General features: G+C 42.2%; 1 protein-coding gene across 2 annotated transcripts in view; it reads left to right on the top strand.

Annotated features, from left to right (window-relative positions):
• EGLN3 (egl-9 family hypoxia inducible factor 3) overlaps positions 1-11,878 on the top strand; it is a 25,624-nt gene extending 13,746 nt beyond the window's left edge. For both annotated transcript variants that reach the window (XM_017742199.1, XM_017742197.1), the window contains 4 exons: positions 4,114-4,233; positions 6,099-6,235; positions 6,926-6,999; positions 8,121-11,878. In XM_017742199.1, coding sequence (XP_017597688.1) covers positions 4,117-4,233; positions 6,099-6,235; positions 6,926-6,999; positions 8,121-8,158 — 366 coding nt within the window. In that variant the 5' untranslated portion in view covers positions 4,114-4,116 and the 3' untranslated portion in view covers positions 8,159-11,878. The remainder of the gene's footprint in view (positions 1-4,113; positions 4,234-6,098; positions 6,236-6,925; positions 7,000-8,120) is intronic.
• Positions 11,879-17,430: the final 5,552 nt, after the last annotated feature.

The raw sequence follows: 17,430 nt of genomic DNA, 5'->3' as shown, positions 1-17,430 counted from the left end.
TTCCTGCTCATTACTGCCTGCTATAGTTAGTTTGATTAGTTTAGGTTTGGAGTTGGTTAATGAAGGGAGGAGTGCTTTCAAAAACGGAGTGTGCTCTCCTTTACACAATAGACAAAAGTATAGGAAACATTTTTTACTAACACTCCACGTGCACACCTGGTAAATGGTTTGATTATTGTTATCGAGCCTCTGGCTTTTGTAGCTAGACCGTGCACTAAACTGGCAAATACCAGTGTTCACAAATTACTTAAGTTAAGTCTGGGTCATGCATCTCATCTCCTGTTTCTTGTTTGCTTTAAATGAATCCAAAAGTACTGCTAACAGCTGGAATCCCTGCTGAGGCCAGCTTGATCTGCTCTGGAGCTGCTCCAGCCAGTGCTCTGATAAAGCTTGATATCGTTTCAACAGTCTCTAGGAGGACCAGAATGATTTCCCTTCATTGTTTAAGATTTCATTCAAATATTCGCTGTGCCAGGAAAAAGGATATTTCACTTCTGCTTTTCTTCTTTTGTTGCTGCTACTAGAAAACTTTTTTCTTTTTGCCTTTCTGAAAGTTAAGCTATAGTATGGCCAGTGCTTTAGGATTCTGTGGGAATTGTTCCACTTAGTCTCCAGGGACTGAGTGTTTCAGTTGCAAAAGATGCACCTCTAAATAAATAAATTATGCATCAATGTTGGAGGCAAAGCACATGTTCTGCTAAGAGAACACATTACGTGGGGGAGGCCAGGGAAAAACTCTGGCCTTTTGCCCAGATTTCCATAGTAAATAAAGCACCTAAATCCCTTTAAGGATCTGCCCTTCAGTCTGTTCAGTAGCTTTTTTTTTGTGGCATTAAAAATAGTAGTAATATTGGATTAATTTCTAGGCAGTTCAGTAATCTTGGGAGTAATATCTACTCTCCAAAGAGAGACTTAAGGCTGCCATAATTTTGTGTTGTACATCGACTTAAAAACAAAGTTGTATTCCTGTCATGCATCATCACTCTGGTATGGTTGGCAGAGCTCTGCCGAGCTGGGCCTCACTGGTGTGGTAGGTGCCCATGCCCTTGGCAGCAGCTGTACTGCACCCTCTCCCCAGCACAGCCCTCCTCCCTGCCCGACTGTCAGAATCGCTGCCCCCTCTCCTTTTCACTCTCAGCTCTCAGGATATGTTGGGTTTGCAGGGCAAGGTTTTGGTAGCTGGGAGGCTACCAGGGTTGGTTTTGTGAGAAGCTGCCAGAAGCTTCCCCAACAGAGCCAATGCCAGCCAGCTACAAGTTGGACCCACTGCTGGCCAAGTAGAGAACTTGGGAGTGAAGTTGAGCCTGGGAAGAAGGGAGAGGTAGGGGGAAGGTATCTTAAGGTCTGGTTTTATTTTTCATTATCGTACTCTGATTTGATTGCCAATAAATTAAACTAGTTTCTCCAGGTTTATCTGTTCTGCCTGTGACAGTAACTGGTGAGTGATCTCTCCCTATCCTTATCAACCCATGATCCTTTTGGTACATTTTCTTTCCCCTGCTCAGTTGAGGAGGGGAGTGATGGAGTGGCTTCAGGGGCACCAGGGTCATGTTTCCCAGTGTATGAGGATCCCATTTTGCAAAAGGTTACTATTTTAACTGTTAGACTTAATGCAGCTCACTGCACGTGGGATGGGTGAAGGTGCACCTGCATGAGGTGCTGTGCTAGCAACCTGGATGGGGGGGGATGCATGTGGTGGGTTATCCTCACCAGTGAGGGCACAGCTCCCTCAGACCATTTTTACATTGCAGATACAGCTGACTTGTGGTTTCCACCAGACTTACACCCTTAACAAACTTGTTTCAAGCACTATGCTGTAGGCTGGCCCTTACTGCTATTACCAGGCTGACAGTGAAATGTAGAGCAGCTCTGGAGCCATTTGTAATAGCAGAATGACAGCAGAGCAGACAGGATCTACAGAAACGCATCTACCTAACTGCCAGGTGTGATGATTGTACGTGGAATTAAAAGTACTTGCTTCTGTTTAGCATAATCTCCTGACCCTGCAGGCCACTAGTCTCTGGCCTGAGGTGTGGAGAGTGGGCCCTGATGACTTACTGCTGCCTGCAGGTACTGTTCTGGTGCTTGCTGTGAGGAGCAGAGTTAATTCATACATGGCTGACTCCTGTGGATAGATTTTGGTCTTGGTAGCAGAGGGTTCAAGGGATCCACTGCGCTGGCTGGCAGTAGCTTCTGTGCTGGTGTTCATTGGCACAGGAAAATTTCCTTGGTGGTTAAACCAGCATGTGCTATACTGTACCTGGTCATTTCCCATGAGAACAGCATGGCTTTGGCGTGTGGTTGGAATAAAAAAACAAGACTTCTGAGGTTCCTAGATAAAAATTTCAATTGCTCTTAGTAAAGGCTATACTGTCAATCTCCAATTAATTACATTAGCTACTCTGTGTGTCAGATCATTGAGGCAGGTCATACAAATAATGCACAATCATATCCTCATTCTGTGGGGCAGGCATTTCAGATACTGTTATATCCGAAGTTAGGATTTTATGGTTTGAATGGATGGAAAACTAGATGAGTAAAAGACTGATTGGATGGTTGGACTTGGAGGGTTGTGGTCAATCAGACATACTATACGTGGAGGCTGCTACCAAATGGAGCACCACAGGGAGCTGTCATGGGACCTGTCGTGTTAAACACCTTTATTTATCAGTAGCCTGAAGCAGATGGCAGAGTACACTCTCTGCAGCTGTGCAGAAGACACCAAACTGAGGGGGACCAGTTGATTCCTGTGAGGGCAAGGCTGCCACCAGAAGGAACCCAGAGTGACTGGGAAAACAGGCCAACAGGAACTGTATGAAGTTAAACATGGGCAAATCCCACTCCTGCCCGGGGAAGGAAGAGCCCCTTGCAGAAGTACAGGCTGGGGGCTGCCAGCAGCTCTGCTCCCCAGGGGAGCCTGAGAACCCTCAGGTCATCCTGGTGGACAGTGAACTGAACATGAGCCTATGGTGCGCTTCCTGCACAACTTAGTTATGGGAGCACAGCATATAGACTGAGGAGTGATTATTGCTCTCTCCTCATCTTCGCAGAAACCACATCTGAGCACTATCTGCAGTTTTCCAGCTGAATTTAGTCCATCATTTCCCATCACTCTTGCTGGTAATACTGGCAAGCAATCTGGAGATGTCAGAGGAGTGGGAACAAGACTTCTATTGCAACAGCTTTAGTGGTGATTGGTATCGCTACTAAGTAGCCCCAGTAGTGAAGAGTGACTGAGACAAAGATCTAGTACCCTACCAGCAGTCACACCTGCTCTTCCCTGCATTCTGCTTAGGCTGCGAATCATGTCAACTAAGTTTAATATGTTTTTTCTGTAAAAAAACTTTTAAGACCTGTTGATTGTCATGTGGTTTGGAGTAATTCATGTTAGGCTTATCTCGTCATTCAAGGTGAAATTTAAACCGTGAATTAAGCGATTATATCAGCAAGTCTGAAGATGATCAAAGAGAGAAGTATGCGCTGAAGGCTGTTTGGTTAGTTCTGTGGCTCAGTCCATGAAAGCAAACATGCACTGCCCTGTGCAAACACAGCACAAAGGGGTTTTTGCAGACTTTGCTCTATGGACTTATACCCATACCTCCTGGGGACCCTCACTTTGAGTGGGACATAGGGGTGTATATGACAACGACTGGAAGAAATGATTAGTGGAGGATGGTGGTAGTAAAGCATGACATTGGGATTGCTTTCTACTTTCATTATGACTGGAAAATCAGTTTTGCAATGACTGCTTATCTGTAGAAACCCAAGCAAATTTCAACTGAAACTGCCTCAAAGTCACGTAGCTTGTAAATGACAACAAGCTTGTACCATACATACTAGTGCCTTAGTTTAATCATTTTTTTTCCTTTTATTTTAGTATATATATAGTGAATTATGAAGGGTATTTATTTTCCAGTTTGCAATTTCGCACTGGCTGACCTGTCCTGTGAAAAAAGCTTGTGCAAAGATACCTTCAGGTGGTATCTGCTTTACGTTTTGGATTGATCATCTGAAAAATACTGAGCCAAACTGGTGGTGGGAGGATGTTTAGCAAATTAAAACTGAAGGTAGGCATCTTGTAGAATTAATTATTTTACAATCTGTATCTTTCAGGCTATGGTTGCTTGCTATCCTGGAAATGGAACTGGGTATGTTCGTCATGTGGACAATCCAAACGGTGACGGGCGCTGCATCACCTGTATTTATTATCTGAATAAGAATTGGGACTCCAAGGTGAGTAAGCCATGGGGTTAAACAGAGTGGAAAAACTGCTTTGGAAACATAGCTTTGGAGTTGTCTGTTGTTTCTGTGAACTCTGATGAACTTCTGAACTGCTGGTCCATTCTACATCTCTTCTTTTTTTTTTTTTTTTTTTCTGGATGTTTTTGGCAATCCTCTGGAAGAAAGAATCTGAACTGTTTCCTTATCATCCTCTCTCCCATCCTACACACATACTGTTTTGTTGCTGTAGAATAAAGCTATAAGCACTAGGCTGCATGCTCTTAACACTTTGTTTAGAGGAAACAGCAGAAAAAGAAAATAAATTCACTACAGAGTAAGTGGATTCTGGGAGCAGAGTAAAATGACAGCCCGAATTTGTGACTTTATCATTCTTGATACTTCAGGCTAACCTACAGAAGATATTCAGGCAGTTCCCTTTTCTTATTTAGGAACCAATGGGGCTTAGTAAGGGGAGCAAACACATGGCTTGATTCCACCACTGGGTCTCTTGACAGGATGGAGCTCTTGTTTCTGCCTATATTACTATAAGGCAGTTAAGTCAGCCTTGAATATGCCATACCTTTAAATTAGAAACAAAAGAAGGGTTTGTGAAATTCCAGGATGTCTCTTTGTAAGTCTGTTGTTGTAATGCAGCACAAACCATTCACAGGGGTTATCTATTGAAAATTGTCCAGTGTTTTTTGCTTCTCTCACCTCTTTCTAGGCCAATATGCTCTTTAAGCACATGTAAATACTATGAACCCCCATAAGTGAGTTCAGATATAGAGGCAATGCCATTGAAAAATGCAGTGTTGCAGAAAAGCACTCCCTTTACAGAGAGTATGATGGTGAAACATCTCAATGTAATTAAATGAAGGAGGAGGTGTGGGAGGAAATGCAAATATCCAATTTATTTTGTGCATTGCACCTTTATCCAAATAGTGAGGAGGCACCCAAGTGAGCACTAAGAAAAGCTAACTGAAATCCAGGACACTGATAGAGTTTATTATGTAGATGTGATGGTGATTTTATGTAAGCGTGTGCTGAAGGAGATGCAGTATAAGAGTATACTCATGCTGGGCTTTGAAAGCAACCACGTGGCTTTAAACCTGACCTGATAGCTTCTCACTGAGGTCTGCATGTGGCATGGAGGTACCACGTCAGGTCAGTGGTGCATTGGCAGCATCTTCCCTGCATTCTACGGTGCAGCATAAAAGTCTCCAAAGAACCCTCTAACAGCAGCAGGAGGAGGCAGGCTTCACCTTCATCTTTTAAAATTTCTAGAATGTGTGCAGATCGCAAGACCTTTTCCCTGAAACTTGTGGCACATGGAAAGACAGAAATTATATGGTAGAGAAACCAGGCTGTGTTATAATTAGGGAAAATAGTGACTGGGAGTTATATTTGAGAAGTTTTACAAATCTAAAAATAGAACAGACTTCACTCTTCCCAAGGTGTAAAAGTTAATTCCTAAATGATCAGATGCAGGTTCTGGAATAGCATAAGCAGCATCTAACAGTTGTTGTAGCCTGATCTCAGACTGGTCAGGTGGAGCAGCTCTGTGGTATTCACTGGTTCTAGAGATGTGACTGGAAGCTCAGAAGTTTCCCAGTGTTTGCTGTGGGGCTGGTGTTACCTTTATCTTGGTTCATTTACTTTAGACAGAAGCTTATGCCGAAGCATTACAAACTGTTTGGGAAAATCAAAGTGGCCAAGAGACACAGTAAGGTTTTCCAATGTTGTCACATAGCTGTCATGTTCAACATTAGATGTTTATTCCCCATTTGTTAGGTGTTGAGAAGGGAGAAACAGGTCACTTTTCACATGAATGTGTGGCTGTTTATATGTGCAAAAAGCAGTCTTTCCTTTTCTTTCAGCTGCATGGTGGGATTCTTCGAATATTCCCAGAAGGAAAGTCCTATGTAGCAGATGTTGAGCCGATTTTTGACCGACTACTTTTTTTTTGGTCAGATCGAAGGAACCCACATGAAGTCCAGCCTTCTTATGCAACCAGGTAAGTAGCATATTTGGTATTGGTATTTGGCTAGGAAAAAACCCAAAGCATCTCTTCTACCAGTATTTGTATCCAAAATTATGGCCATCGTGTTTAAATACATGTGCATAAAAAATAGACAGATTTTGAGTGAATTTTCTGGTTTTGAGTCACTGGGAATTCTCTCATTAAATAGGGAGATGCAAGCTTGAATGATACATTTCCTTGTGTGATGAAAAAAAAGGCCCTTAACCATTGACAGGAGAAATCTTCCAAACTGGGCATAGCTATTTAGCTGGGAGGTGCTGGGTTATTCTTTTGCCCTTGTAGCACTATAGGGATTGTTGGGACTACCATCTGTCAGCAGGCTGTGAAAAGCTGATGTGATGCAGGGCAGCCCCCAAGCTGCCTACAGGCGCCCCAGAACAGAAAAACATGCAAAGGTCTGGAAGCTACTCCTGCCCTCTGTTACCAGGGGCTGTGCTCTCTTTTGTGCCTCCAGCAGAAATTCTCACCTATATTTCTGACTTGTTAAAATACACACTAAAATGCTGTCTGTGTTTGCCTATAAAGACGTATCATTTTCATCCGATTTTTTTTTTTAGTCTACTAATCCAGTTTTGTTTTTTGCTTTCTTCATGAGCATAAAACTTCAGTGCTCTATTTTAATATCAAAAGTGGAAACAAATGCAAGGTTTCTTTCTTTTGTAGATATGCCATGACCGTGTGGTATTTTGATGCCGAAGAAAGAGCAGAAGCCAAAAAGAAGTTCAGGAACTTAACCGGTATGATTTTTTTATAAATGTTCACCAGAAAGAATTTAATGCATTTTGATATTTCCAAAGTCAGAGACAGACCAGGAGTGATTCTGTAGCTACAAGCATATTTAATGCATTTTTGGAAAGCTTTTTCTCCTCTAATTGTCAGTCAGTTATTTTATGCAAAATGGAGAAGTTGTGACAGAAGATACAGGCCTGGCCCTAGAATCCCTGATGAACAAAATGAGGAAAATGGGACAGACAGTTTCTGATTTGAGTCCCAAATGACTGAGATTTTTTTCCTACCCTGGATGGCTACTCCAGTCACAGGGAGTCAGCTCTTCTTTTGTTACTTGGGAGGTATATTTTGCCTTCTCCAAACCTTTGTGTAGCACAGAGTCATGAGACTTTCACAGACAGTTTAATAGTTGTGTTCTCTAAATGTTCTGGATGAATATGGTCTGTCTTCTACATTAATGAAGGGCAGAAGCCCACAAAGAGGTGACCCAGCTTTCTAATGCCAGCCACACTGCCTGCTACTGTAGTAATGGCATACGAGTCGCAGACTGAGTTTTCCAGATGTGTTCCAACACCCTACCCGGGACCATGACCAAAGGTTTGCTGTTCAGAGCAGTTTAAGGTCTGGTCTTCAGGGTCTGTCTCAGGCAGCTCCTCAAAATACAGTGTGGAGAGCACTTGTCTTTTAAAATGTATGTAGCTGGGCAAAGTTGTAATTAGTCAAATGATTTTCAGAACAAACTGTTGTCATCTCTGTAGCTTGTATGCAAAGCAAATACTGGTTTCACCCTTAAAGAGGATCATGAAAAAGGGGCCAAGAGGCGGTGGGGGAAAGTATCACTGATCTGGGGTCTCAAAATCTACTGGGGCTACTTAAGTATTGCATGAGTCATCTTCAATTTCAGCATGACAAATGTACAAGATCTTTGTGTGATTGTCCTTGTTAACATGCTGTGGTATCATATAGCAGTTCAGTTCAGTCCACATAGTAGATTCATGCCATGATTCTGAAATGGAAAGTGTTGTCCATTGAAAACAAACCAACGTTTTTCTGTTTCTGAGTGTTCAGATGAATATAGTCAGAACCTCCTAGTTTAACCACTTCTTGCTTTTTCTTCTTTTTGATGTAGATGCAAGGAAGAGAGAAGCACCTCTTAATGAAGACTAATCAACTGTTCATGAACTCTGTGTGAGGAAATAAGATCCCAAAGATGACTTCCATTTCCAGTAAATAAGGGCAAATCATTTTTATGCACAAGAGTGCACTGGTTGTGTCTAGCATGTGCAGCTTATGCTGATGGTACTTAAGGCAGCCTCCTGTCATGCTGCATCTAGTAGAAGAAAGACGAAAGACTTATTTGCTCTTTACCTTTTGCTGGAAAAAATAACCAGGGTTTAAAAAAAAAAGAGTATCACTAAGCCTAGTGGTAGTGGCTCAGCCAACTGGCTTTTGATCACTCTTGTAACTAAGATAATGGTCATTGGAACTAGTGGTAAAAACCTGAGTCTTATTTGCACTTTATGAGGAAAAAAATTCTAGTTCAATGGGAAGAAGCTTTGCAAGTTTAAAATCGGTGGCAGACTGCTAATGGGCACAGAGGGATATCGGACATGGGAAATTAAATTGGATATTTGGAGAGTGTCATTTTACAGTCTGTCCCAAATGGACTTGTTCATGTACTGTTCATCATTTTGCTGTGCAGAACATTGGTTCAACTCTTCAATAACATGACTTCCCAGATTTTTGTCTACACAATCATTGCTTTTTCTGGATTTTGTTTGCTTTTCAAGAGGCACATTCTAGCTGTGCAGTTGTACTGCCCTTTCTGTCCCAGGACTGAGGAGACAGTAGTTATGTATCTGTTCACAACTTTATAAAACCATTTTTTTTCCATTTTGAGCAGGATGGGTTGTATGTTTTTTATTTTCACAGTTTGGTAAAGCAGCTGTTTTCTCCCAAAAGTCTGGTAAACTTGGAAGGCTTATGGCACACAATGCATTGACCCTTAAGGCCAGTGATATGTAGAGAAGTGTTTGCTTTGTGACTTCTCCATCTGCTATGTTCTGTGTGACATAGATATGAATCTGAAAGGAAAAGATATGTCTGGCAGTCTGACAAATATATGATAAATAATGGGTGTAACTTAGACTTGATTTTTATGCTGCATATTCTTAGTGAACACACTTGTTTAATTTTGCATGCATATGTAATTTGAATGAAACTGCAATTCCATTTCAATTGATCTGTTATGCCAGGTAACTACTACTGCTGTGCCCAAGCTGTGAGATCAGAGTTATTCAATGGCAAAGCACACTTTTTTTTCTCCATTATTTTTTTAAACTTACTGGACTCAATGAGTAACAGGTGACCTATCTCCAATCTGTCTAAACTTTTACAACCAGCACTTACTATGCAGTTCAGAATAGCTCTTAATGAAGCTGGGAGCTAGCAGTGGATGCATTTATCACTCACACTAACTGTTCTCAACCTAATACACTCACTTGCATTCATTTTTATCTCATGTTGCCAGTGTGTATGTCAGACCCTATTAAATGTTCCAAATAGATGCTCCCTTCAGTGTCCCATATTTTCCTGTGCCACCTGCCCATGCTGGTGAAGGTGGTCTGTCTGAGCTGCCCTGCTCCACTTCCCCACACTGTGCTGGCTTGCCATGCTGTGATGGTGCTGCATTTGAGCTAGGGAATGGAAAAGTAGTGTGCACTGGCAACTATTAAATGTCAGTGACAGAAAGGTAATAGCTGCACAGGACAGAAAAGAAATACCTTTCATGACATAAAAAATGATAATAGAAAATGGAGTATTTTTTAAAACAGTTTTGTATCTTAAAGAAAAAAGAAATGCTGAGCATCCTTCAGCCTGCCCATGAATGCTGAATGTAAATACAGTAGTGCTAAGACACCCCTTATTCTCTCTGGCTTCTCCCAGGGATCCAGCTATGGTCTTATAGGCCTGACGACTGTGCACCTTAAGAGAGGAATATGAGGGAACATGTGTGACAAATGTATTCTTCCAGCTCAAGACTAGGAAAAGACAAATAATATGATAAATGTCCTTTAATGTTAGGAAAAACATTATTCTACTACAGTTACTTTTAAGTAACACACCAGAGACTTGAAGGAAACTTAGTGATAACTTGGAATTCTCATTCTGAAATGTCCATGTGGGATGCAAAAGAGTTCGGGCTCTTCCTTGAGAGTGAGAGGTAACTGTTTGAAATGTGAGAGGTGTTGGAAAAGAGGGCCCGCAGGATTACTGTTTAGCAAAGGTAATGGAATACTGCCTGTTGTATTACTGTGCAAAGTTGATACTGGCGCATAAATTTGAAACTCCTACATGATTTTAAAAGGAGGAAAACCAGATAAAACAGAGCAGAGCAAATATTGCTTTGCCTCTAGAAACTGTAACCTTGAAAATGAACTAGGAAGCATTGTTAGTACGCATCTTACTGGAGCCTGGAACAGTGGAAAAACGATGTGGTGGAAGGGAAAAAGCTTTGTCTAAGGGCTGAAAGAGGAAGGTACTTCAGTTATCACTGTTGCTACCACCAGGTTTCTGCAGTGGTCAGCAACACGTGTGGTGGATGGAGCATGGAGCAGAATAGTTGCATTTATAAAGTACATATTTTCATTTTTAGCCAATATCTTCCTCATCTATATTATATATATAGAAGACAGAGCAATTATTCTGTGGCAGAGAGTGTTGTCTTTATTAACACTTAATCAAGTGCAAAAAAAGTTGAGGGCTTGGGATCTTGAAACCAATTCCTCAGTCCTCTGTTTCAGATCTCTACTCTGTTTCCAGTGGGATGATCTCCTTGAAGAAGCTGTAATTTAGCTGGGGATGGGCTGTGGGGGGTGTTGGTCATGTAGGAATACACAGGTGTGATGTTTCCTACATAGATTTCTCTTGCCTGTCTCGAGAATTGTTGCAAACTTCTCTGTAAGAGTGAAATTATCTGTCTGTGTGAGGGAAGCAGGCTGCTACCGTAGGGAGGGTATTTCAAAGAGGCTTTTTCCTTGTGTTTTATCTTCATAGCAAACTGTTTGAATCAAATGGCTAAACAGCACTTGTCAGCCAGTTGTGAAAAGGAGTGCTTTCTCTGAGTCATTTAACTTTGAATCCTCCAAAAATTCTGGTTTTTTTTTCACCTTTAGATAATGTGCCGTCATCATTCATATCTGTGAAGATATTTCATGCTGCACGTGCATGTCATGCAAGTTTTTGATGGCTCTTTAAAAAACATGGTTGCCTTTTCAATTGTGCGGGGAAAAATGTGCAGAGCCACTAAGCCGCAATTTTCAACAGGAGGTTTTTGTTGTGCAGGGAGGAAAAAAGGCCAGGAGACAATGCTGAAAATCAAGAGACTATTTTTATTTTTAAACCTGTGACCACTGGCCTTTTGAGCAAAGTAGCCTCTAATAAATCTTTTTCTCTAGATTTCTTCTGGTTCTATGAAGAATGACTTCTACAAAACAGTGTCTAAAAAGATTCACTCTTTTTTTTTCCCTTCTATTTTTAAACCGTTTTAGTCCTTTGTGTTTTTTAAAATGTTGGAATATATTATATGTATTTCTTGTTGTTGCAAAATAGCTGGCTCTAACACCACTTGCATCTAGAAGATAGTGTGTTTATTTGCAGGCAAATGACTAGTTCTCCTTTGACTGTGATGTACTCCCATCAGATATCTGAGAGTGAGTTATGACTACATCTTCTCTTGTCAGGTTGTATGCTGGTCAACAATGCTGGCACTTTGCATTGGATTCATGTAAAAAACCCCTAGTAGTATTTTACCACACATTTTGTGTTCCTGTTACTATTAAAAAAAGTGTAGCAGGAGTCAATAAACACTGGGTCATGTTAAACATTGTCCTGTGCAAATCTCTTCAGTATTGTGTCTTACTGTGGCCAGGGGTGCAATGGGAGGGTGCAATGCCATGCAGCTGCATGTAGGGTGACATTGAAATCTGTATCCATGACTGCCTTCTGCTGTTGGAGAGACCTTTTTTTATTGCCCTTGGCTTGGCACATTTCTTTGGTCACTTCCTACTATTTTGAAGTTATTTACCTTGCTAGTGACCCTCTTCTTGAAATGCCTATTTGTTTTCACACTCCTGTTGAACCAGATAACATTCTCATGATTCAATTGTTGTCTGATAAGTTTTATTTTTAACAGTGTTCACATCCTCCCCCTGCTACTTTTCCAGTCCGAATCCCACAGTTTTCTCCTGTGGCTGTGTGGGAGACTTCTTCTCACTCCCACTAACAGTGCAGTTGAATAAAAGCCAGGTCATTTTCACTCATTTGGTAGAGCTGTGAACTTTCTGATTCCTTTGCAATGTTATGAATAGTGAGAATTTCCCTTTTCCTATTTAAAACATGGTTTCTATCATGGATGGCTTGGATTTGACTTACGGTGTTTTTTTGTTAAAGAGGAAAGAGATGTCTAAATAATTTGCCATTTATTTAAGCATTTCTTTTAGACTGAAGAGTTCTTAGAGCATGTGGAGAAAACCTATGGAAAGCAGAGGGGTTTCTCTTCTGAGCATGCTCCTCAAAGAGTAAAGGTTTGTAGGGACAGCTTGAGAAGAAGTTGGCCGTTGGCCATCCAGCTGCCAAGGACTTTGAACTCTGACTAAACTTTCTCTAAGCAAATATATTTGCAGTAATTGTTATCTTATAGCTATTTAGGGGTTTCTTTCCTCCCCCACCTACCCAAAGGGATATGGCTAAATATATTTGCACTGACAATTCTCATGACTCTTGAGAATGCATCTGATATCAGAAGCTGCACTGAAAATTGCAAAGTAGCATGACAGTGGAAGAGAGGTTAGCAAAAATTGATTCCCCTTTCCCACATAATGTTGTCTCTATGGAGTACTTCCACTTCAGAGAGCTGGTTAAAACTCCCATCCTCTTCCACTAAGCACAGATAGAGTTTTTTGTCTGTCTTTTGGAAAGCAGGGATAATTTCATCTACATGTGTGCTTATTTTAAACAAAGCTGGAGATGCTAAATAAACTGTGCTGGGTGAACTGCAGTCAACAGCAGTTCTTACGTGGTGGCAAACAAAGTCAGTGCCAGCATGCCCAGTGCTGCTTTGCTGGGCACCCACAATCCTTCTGCTAGAGAGGAGGAAGTTTGTGATCCCTGATCTTGGCCAACACTCTGGGTGCTGATTTGACAGGAGGGGAATCAGGAGCGTAACTGGCTCTTAAAAGCCTGCTGTGTGTGGGGCTGGTAAGAAGCACAGAAAGAAAAACCCTGTAGTCCAAACAAGTAGAGCTCTGAAAATCACTTGTGGTTACATGAGTTCACAGCTCCCATCAGGCTGCTGGGCAGAGGGAGCAGAGCAGAGAAGTTGCTTTTGAAGCCAGGCCCAAGTTATCCCCAAGAAGTATGTCTGAGCACGCACCATGGGAGCCCATGCAGAGTCTGGTCACTCCTGCTGTTCAGGCTGGGTTATCCCTTCCCTGGCAGAGAATGTCGAGCTGTTAAAGTGGATGAGAGACAATGCTTACTGTCATTGTCCCCTCTTGCTGAACCAAGAAGTTGATCAGCTTCCTAAAAGGGACTTGGTATTCCCTGCAGCACCCAGAGGTTGTCTGTCAGGGACATGGTGCTGGTACACCTTGTGCCTGGGAAAGGTCTGGTTAGAACATAATCCTGGGGGCTGGATGCAGCATGCAGTGCCAGCTTTTAATTTACTAAACACTGTATTTCATGCCAGCTTTGACACTTGTCCCACCTGTACAGTGGTTCAGTGGATGACCTGTGTTCATCGCTGTGATACACGGTAACACACCACCACATGCTTTAAGGAGAAAATGTCTGCTGTTAAGTGGTACCAGGAACTTCTTTTATAAGAAGAAAAAAAATCAAGGAAGAAAGAAAAAAAGACATCTGACAGACATTTAATAGTCAAAGGAAGAGTCTTAACAGACTTAAGCTTGGCTGTCTTCAGAGAGTTTTCAAAAGCATACTGCAAACCCTTCTGTTTCAAAGCTTATGCTCCTTTATCTATGGGAAGCTAAACACTGGATAATTCTTTAATTAGTTCCCAACAAGATGTTTTTCTCTGTAGCCAAGGCTTGCTACAGGATAATTATGTCTTTAGTTTAAAAACAAGTGTCAATACAGAAAGTTGTTTTGATTTCTGTTTCTTCAAATGTTTTATTTTGCATTCTTCATACCTTTCCTTGGTTTGGGAACGGTTGATTATTTCTAGCTCCCTGTGCTGCAATCCTAATACATAGACATGACAGAGCCAAGCTAGTGCTGTGGTCTGGGTGCAATTGTACGAGTGCAGTGCTTGGGTCCCTCCCAGGGGCAAGGAGATGGAGGAATCTGAGCCACCCTCAGTTAAGCAGCTCAGCTTCTTAAACTGTAATAACCATGTGGCTGTAGGTACTCAAGTGCTACACTGCATGCCAAAGATCTACATTGGAGTTTCCCAACCTTCTGCCTACAACCACAGTCATCTACAGTTATTTTAGCAGAGTTCCCAGACCACCAACAGATCTCCTGGTAGTTAGTCAAGAACTCCCTAAGTCTTGACAGTGCTGAGTGGACACGAATCTTCTAGTCCTGAGCCCCATATGGATGCTGTGATTTAACCCCAGCCAGCAACCAAGTACCACACAGCTGCTCACTCACTCTGCCACCAGCTGGCCTGTGGAGAAATTCAAAATGGTAAAAGCATGAAAATTTGTGGGTTGAGATAAACATGGTTTATAGGGAAAGCAAAAGCTATGCACACAAAGCAAAAAATTAAGTCACTGCTCCCCATGGGTGTGTTCAGCCACCTCCAGGAGAGCAGGGCCCCATCACATGTAACTACGACTTGTGAAAACAAACACCGGCACTCCAAATGCCCCCCTCTTCCTCCTTTCCCTCACTTTATGTACTCAGCATGATGTCATATGGTCTGGAATATTCCTTTGGTCACTTGGGGTCACCTGTCCCAGCTGTGTCTCCTACCAATCTCCCAAGTATCCCCAGCCCCCTTGCCAGCATGGCAGTACGAAAAGCAGAAAAGCTCTAGACTCTTATGAGCATTGCTCAGCAATAACAGAAGCACCTCTGTATTATCAACTCTGTGTTCAGCACAAATCCAAAACAGCCACTGTGAAGAAAATTAAGTACCCCAGCCAGAGCCAGCACTGAAACAAAAGCAGGAGGGAGAGGAATTGCCCCGTCTACCCTTCTCTGATCCCTGTCTGTCAGTGCATGGATGCAGGATGCCAAAGGTCAGACACCAGGCTTACCCAAGGAGAGTCAGACTGGCTTAATTTATCCCATAGGAGAAGATCCTCAGTATTAGGCTACACAGCTTGTCCATGTGGTGAGGGAGGAGTGTGACCTTTCTGTTGAACCCATTGAAGTTGTTACATTTCTGAGGGAATAAATATCTTTTCATTGATTCAAGAAGAAATTTATGTGAACTCCAATATTGTGGCTTCTGTCTTCAAGGAATATGTGGAAAAAAATGTTCCCCTATCAGTCCACTGGCAAAAATAAGTATGATCAGAGACCTACAAAATATAACCTGTGAGGACAAGCTAAAAGGTTTGGTACTGTTCCTTCCAGGGACAAGGACAGTGGGAAGACAAGTGAAGGAGGAAATAAAAGCATTATAAGGGTCTCAAAGTACAGGAAAATGTAACTGCAAAAAATAAGGACGTAGTTTGTTCTCTATATCTGTGATGTGTAACGCACAAATAATGGGATAAAATTGCAGCAAGGAAGTTATGAGTCATTTGCTGGGAAAAGCTTTCTTATGACTGGGACGCTGAACCACTGGAGTACCTGAAGACGATGCGGAGTTGCTGTTACCAGAGGTTTGGTTGGAGAAATGTTTGCCAGGAGTGATGTAAGTAGAAGTGATTTTTTTTTTTTTTGAGCAGTGAGTAAGGACCAACCAGGCTAAATGACATGTCCTGTGTCATGGCAATGTAAACATTTTGGAGCCTACATGGTCAAGGCATCCCTTGAAGGGATGAGGTTGTTCTAGTCCAGTTAAGGTTATGGAGACCACTACCATGCACTGTTGCAGGACCAGACCAGGCTGCCCGTCCCCAGGAGTGAAGTTCAGCCAAAGCCTGCCATGAGCGGTTGTTCTCCCCTGCCCTTTCATTTCTGTCATGATGCACTTGCAGGTACCACAGGCATGCACTGCACAGCAGGTTGGGCTTGGTGAGCACACACCTCAGGAGGATCCTGCTGCCTGAGCAGCACTTCTTGTCTTCCTGGGCAGCAAAGAGTGGAGCCCACATTTTCCACAGCAATGAGGCATCGGTATCTCCTTTTGAACCCTCTTCCTGTAGGATAGTTCATGCAGGTTACACTTATCCTCTTACTTGTTGTCCAACCCTAAAGCTGTGCATTCCTCTCATCCTCTTTTTCCTGGCTCAAAGTCAGGACTTGCAATTCTGAGCGGGATGCCCCTTTGTATCTAGACTCAAGATACAGTGGGAAGCAAATTTCCCTCCTGTCCAGAACACCCATGAAGTCGGTTGGGCCTCTGTTTTCTAGGAAATGTGTAGTTACAGGTCATCTTCAATCATTCACTACTGATGGAAATAATACTGGGGGGAAAAAAATGGGAATGGTAAAGAAATAAACAGTGGGGTTTCAGAAGTTAGCCTTTGGGGGCATACAGTTTTAAAGGCAGGAACCTCCCCTCTCTCCACAAGTTCATGTTCTGATTAAAAAGAATGTGTGTGTGTTGGAGAAGTCAGCATTTGCTATGTCCATGGAACATTCTCTCCCTTTTACAAACCTGTTGCTTTACGAGAATATTTTAATTAATTCTCAGTTGAGGCATTACTTCAGATATCTGAAAGAGCTCGAGTTAACTAATGTGATCATAAATTCAACCACTTTGAATATCAGTACTTGAGCCTAGATTTGTTTATTATTAATATTAAATACCATGAGTAGTTCCTGTAAACTTTTCTTTCATTTTTAAAACTGGCAGTTCATCAAAATTTTATATAAGGCTGGAACCTATACTGTTGTTGCTGCTATAAACATGTTAATATCATAAGCTAAACATTTTCCCTTAATTGTTAGTGTATTTCCTTTGCTTAGTCTCTGCAAATGTGCCCAGGGAACACATGAAAGTTGTTGGAGTCTCAGCTTCTTTTCATTCTCCTTGTCAGCAAACCATGACCATAAGATGTAGATGAGGCCATTTTGGAGGACATGGGGGTGTCCCCAGCATCTGCAGGTGGCACATCTTCCCCAAGCTGGCTTGGCATTTTGAAGGGATGGATCCCTCTGCCGTCCTGACTGGACAGAGCACCCATGCCAGCACCCTGATGAGCATCACCCTGTGCAGCAGCGCAAAGGAGACTTCTCCCCTGCCACCTTCAGACTGAGTGTTTCAATTTGCTGTGTCCACTGCTGATCTCAAGGTT

This window comes from Corvus brachyrhynchos, unplaced genomic scaffold, assembly GCF_000691975.1.
Source record: "Corvus brachyrhynchos isolate BGI_N302 unplaced genomic scaffold, ASM69197v1 scaffold115, whole genome shotgun sequence".
NCBI classification, from domain to species: Eukaryota; Metazoa; Chordata; class Aves; order Passeriformes; family Corvidae; genus Corvus; species Corvus brachyrhynchos.
Note: the sequence above shows the minus strand (reverse complement) of the source record. Positions and strands in the feature narration are given on the sequence as shown.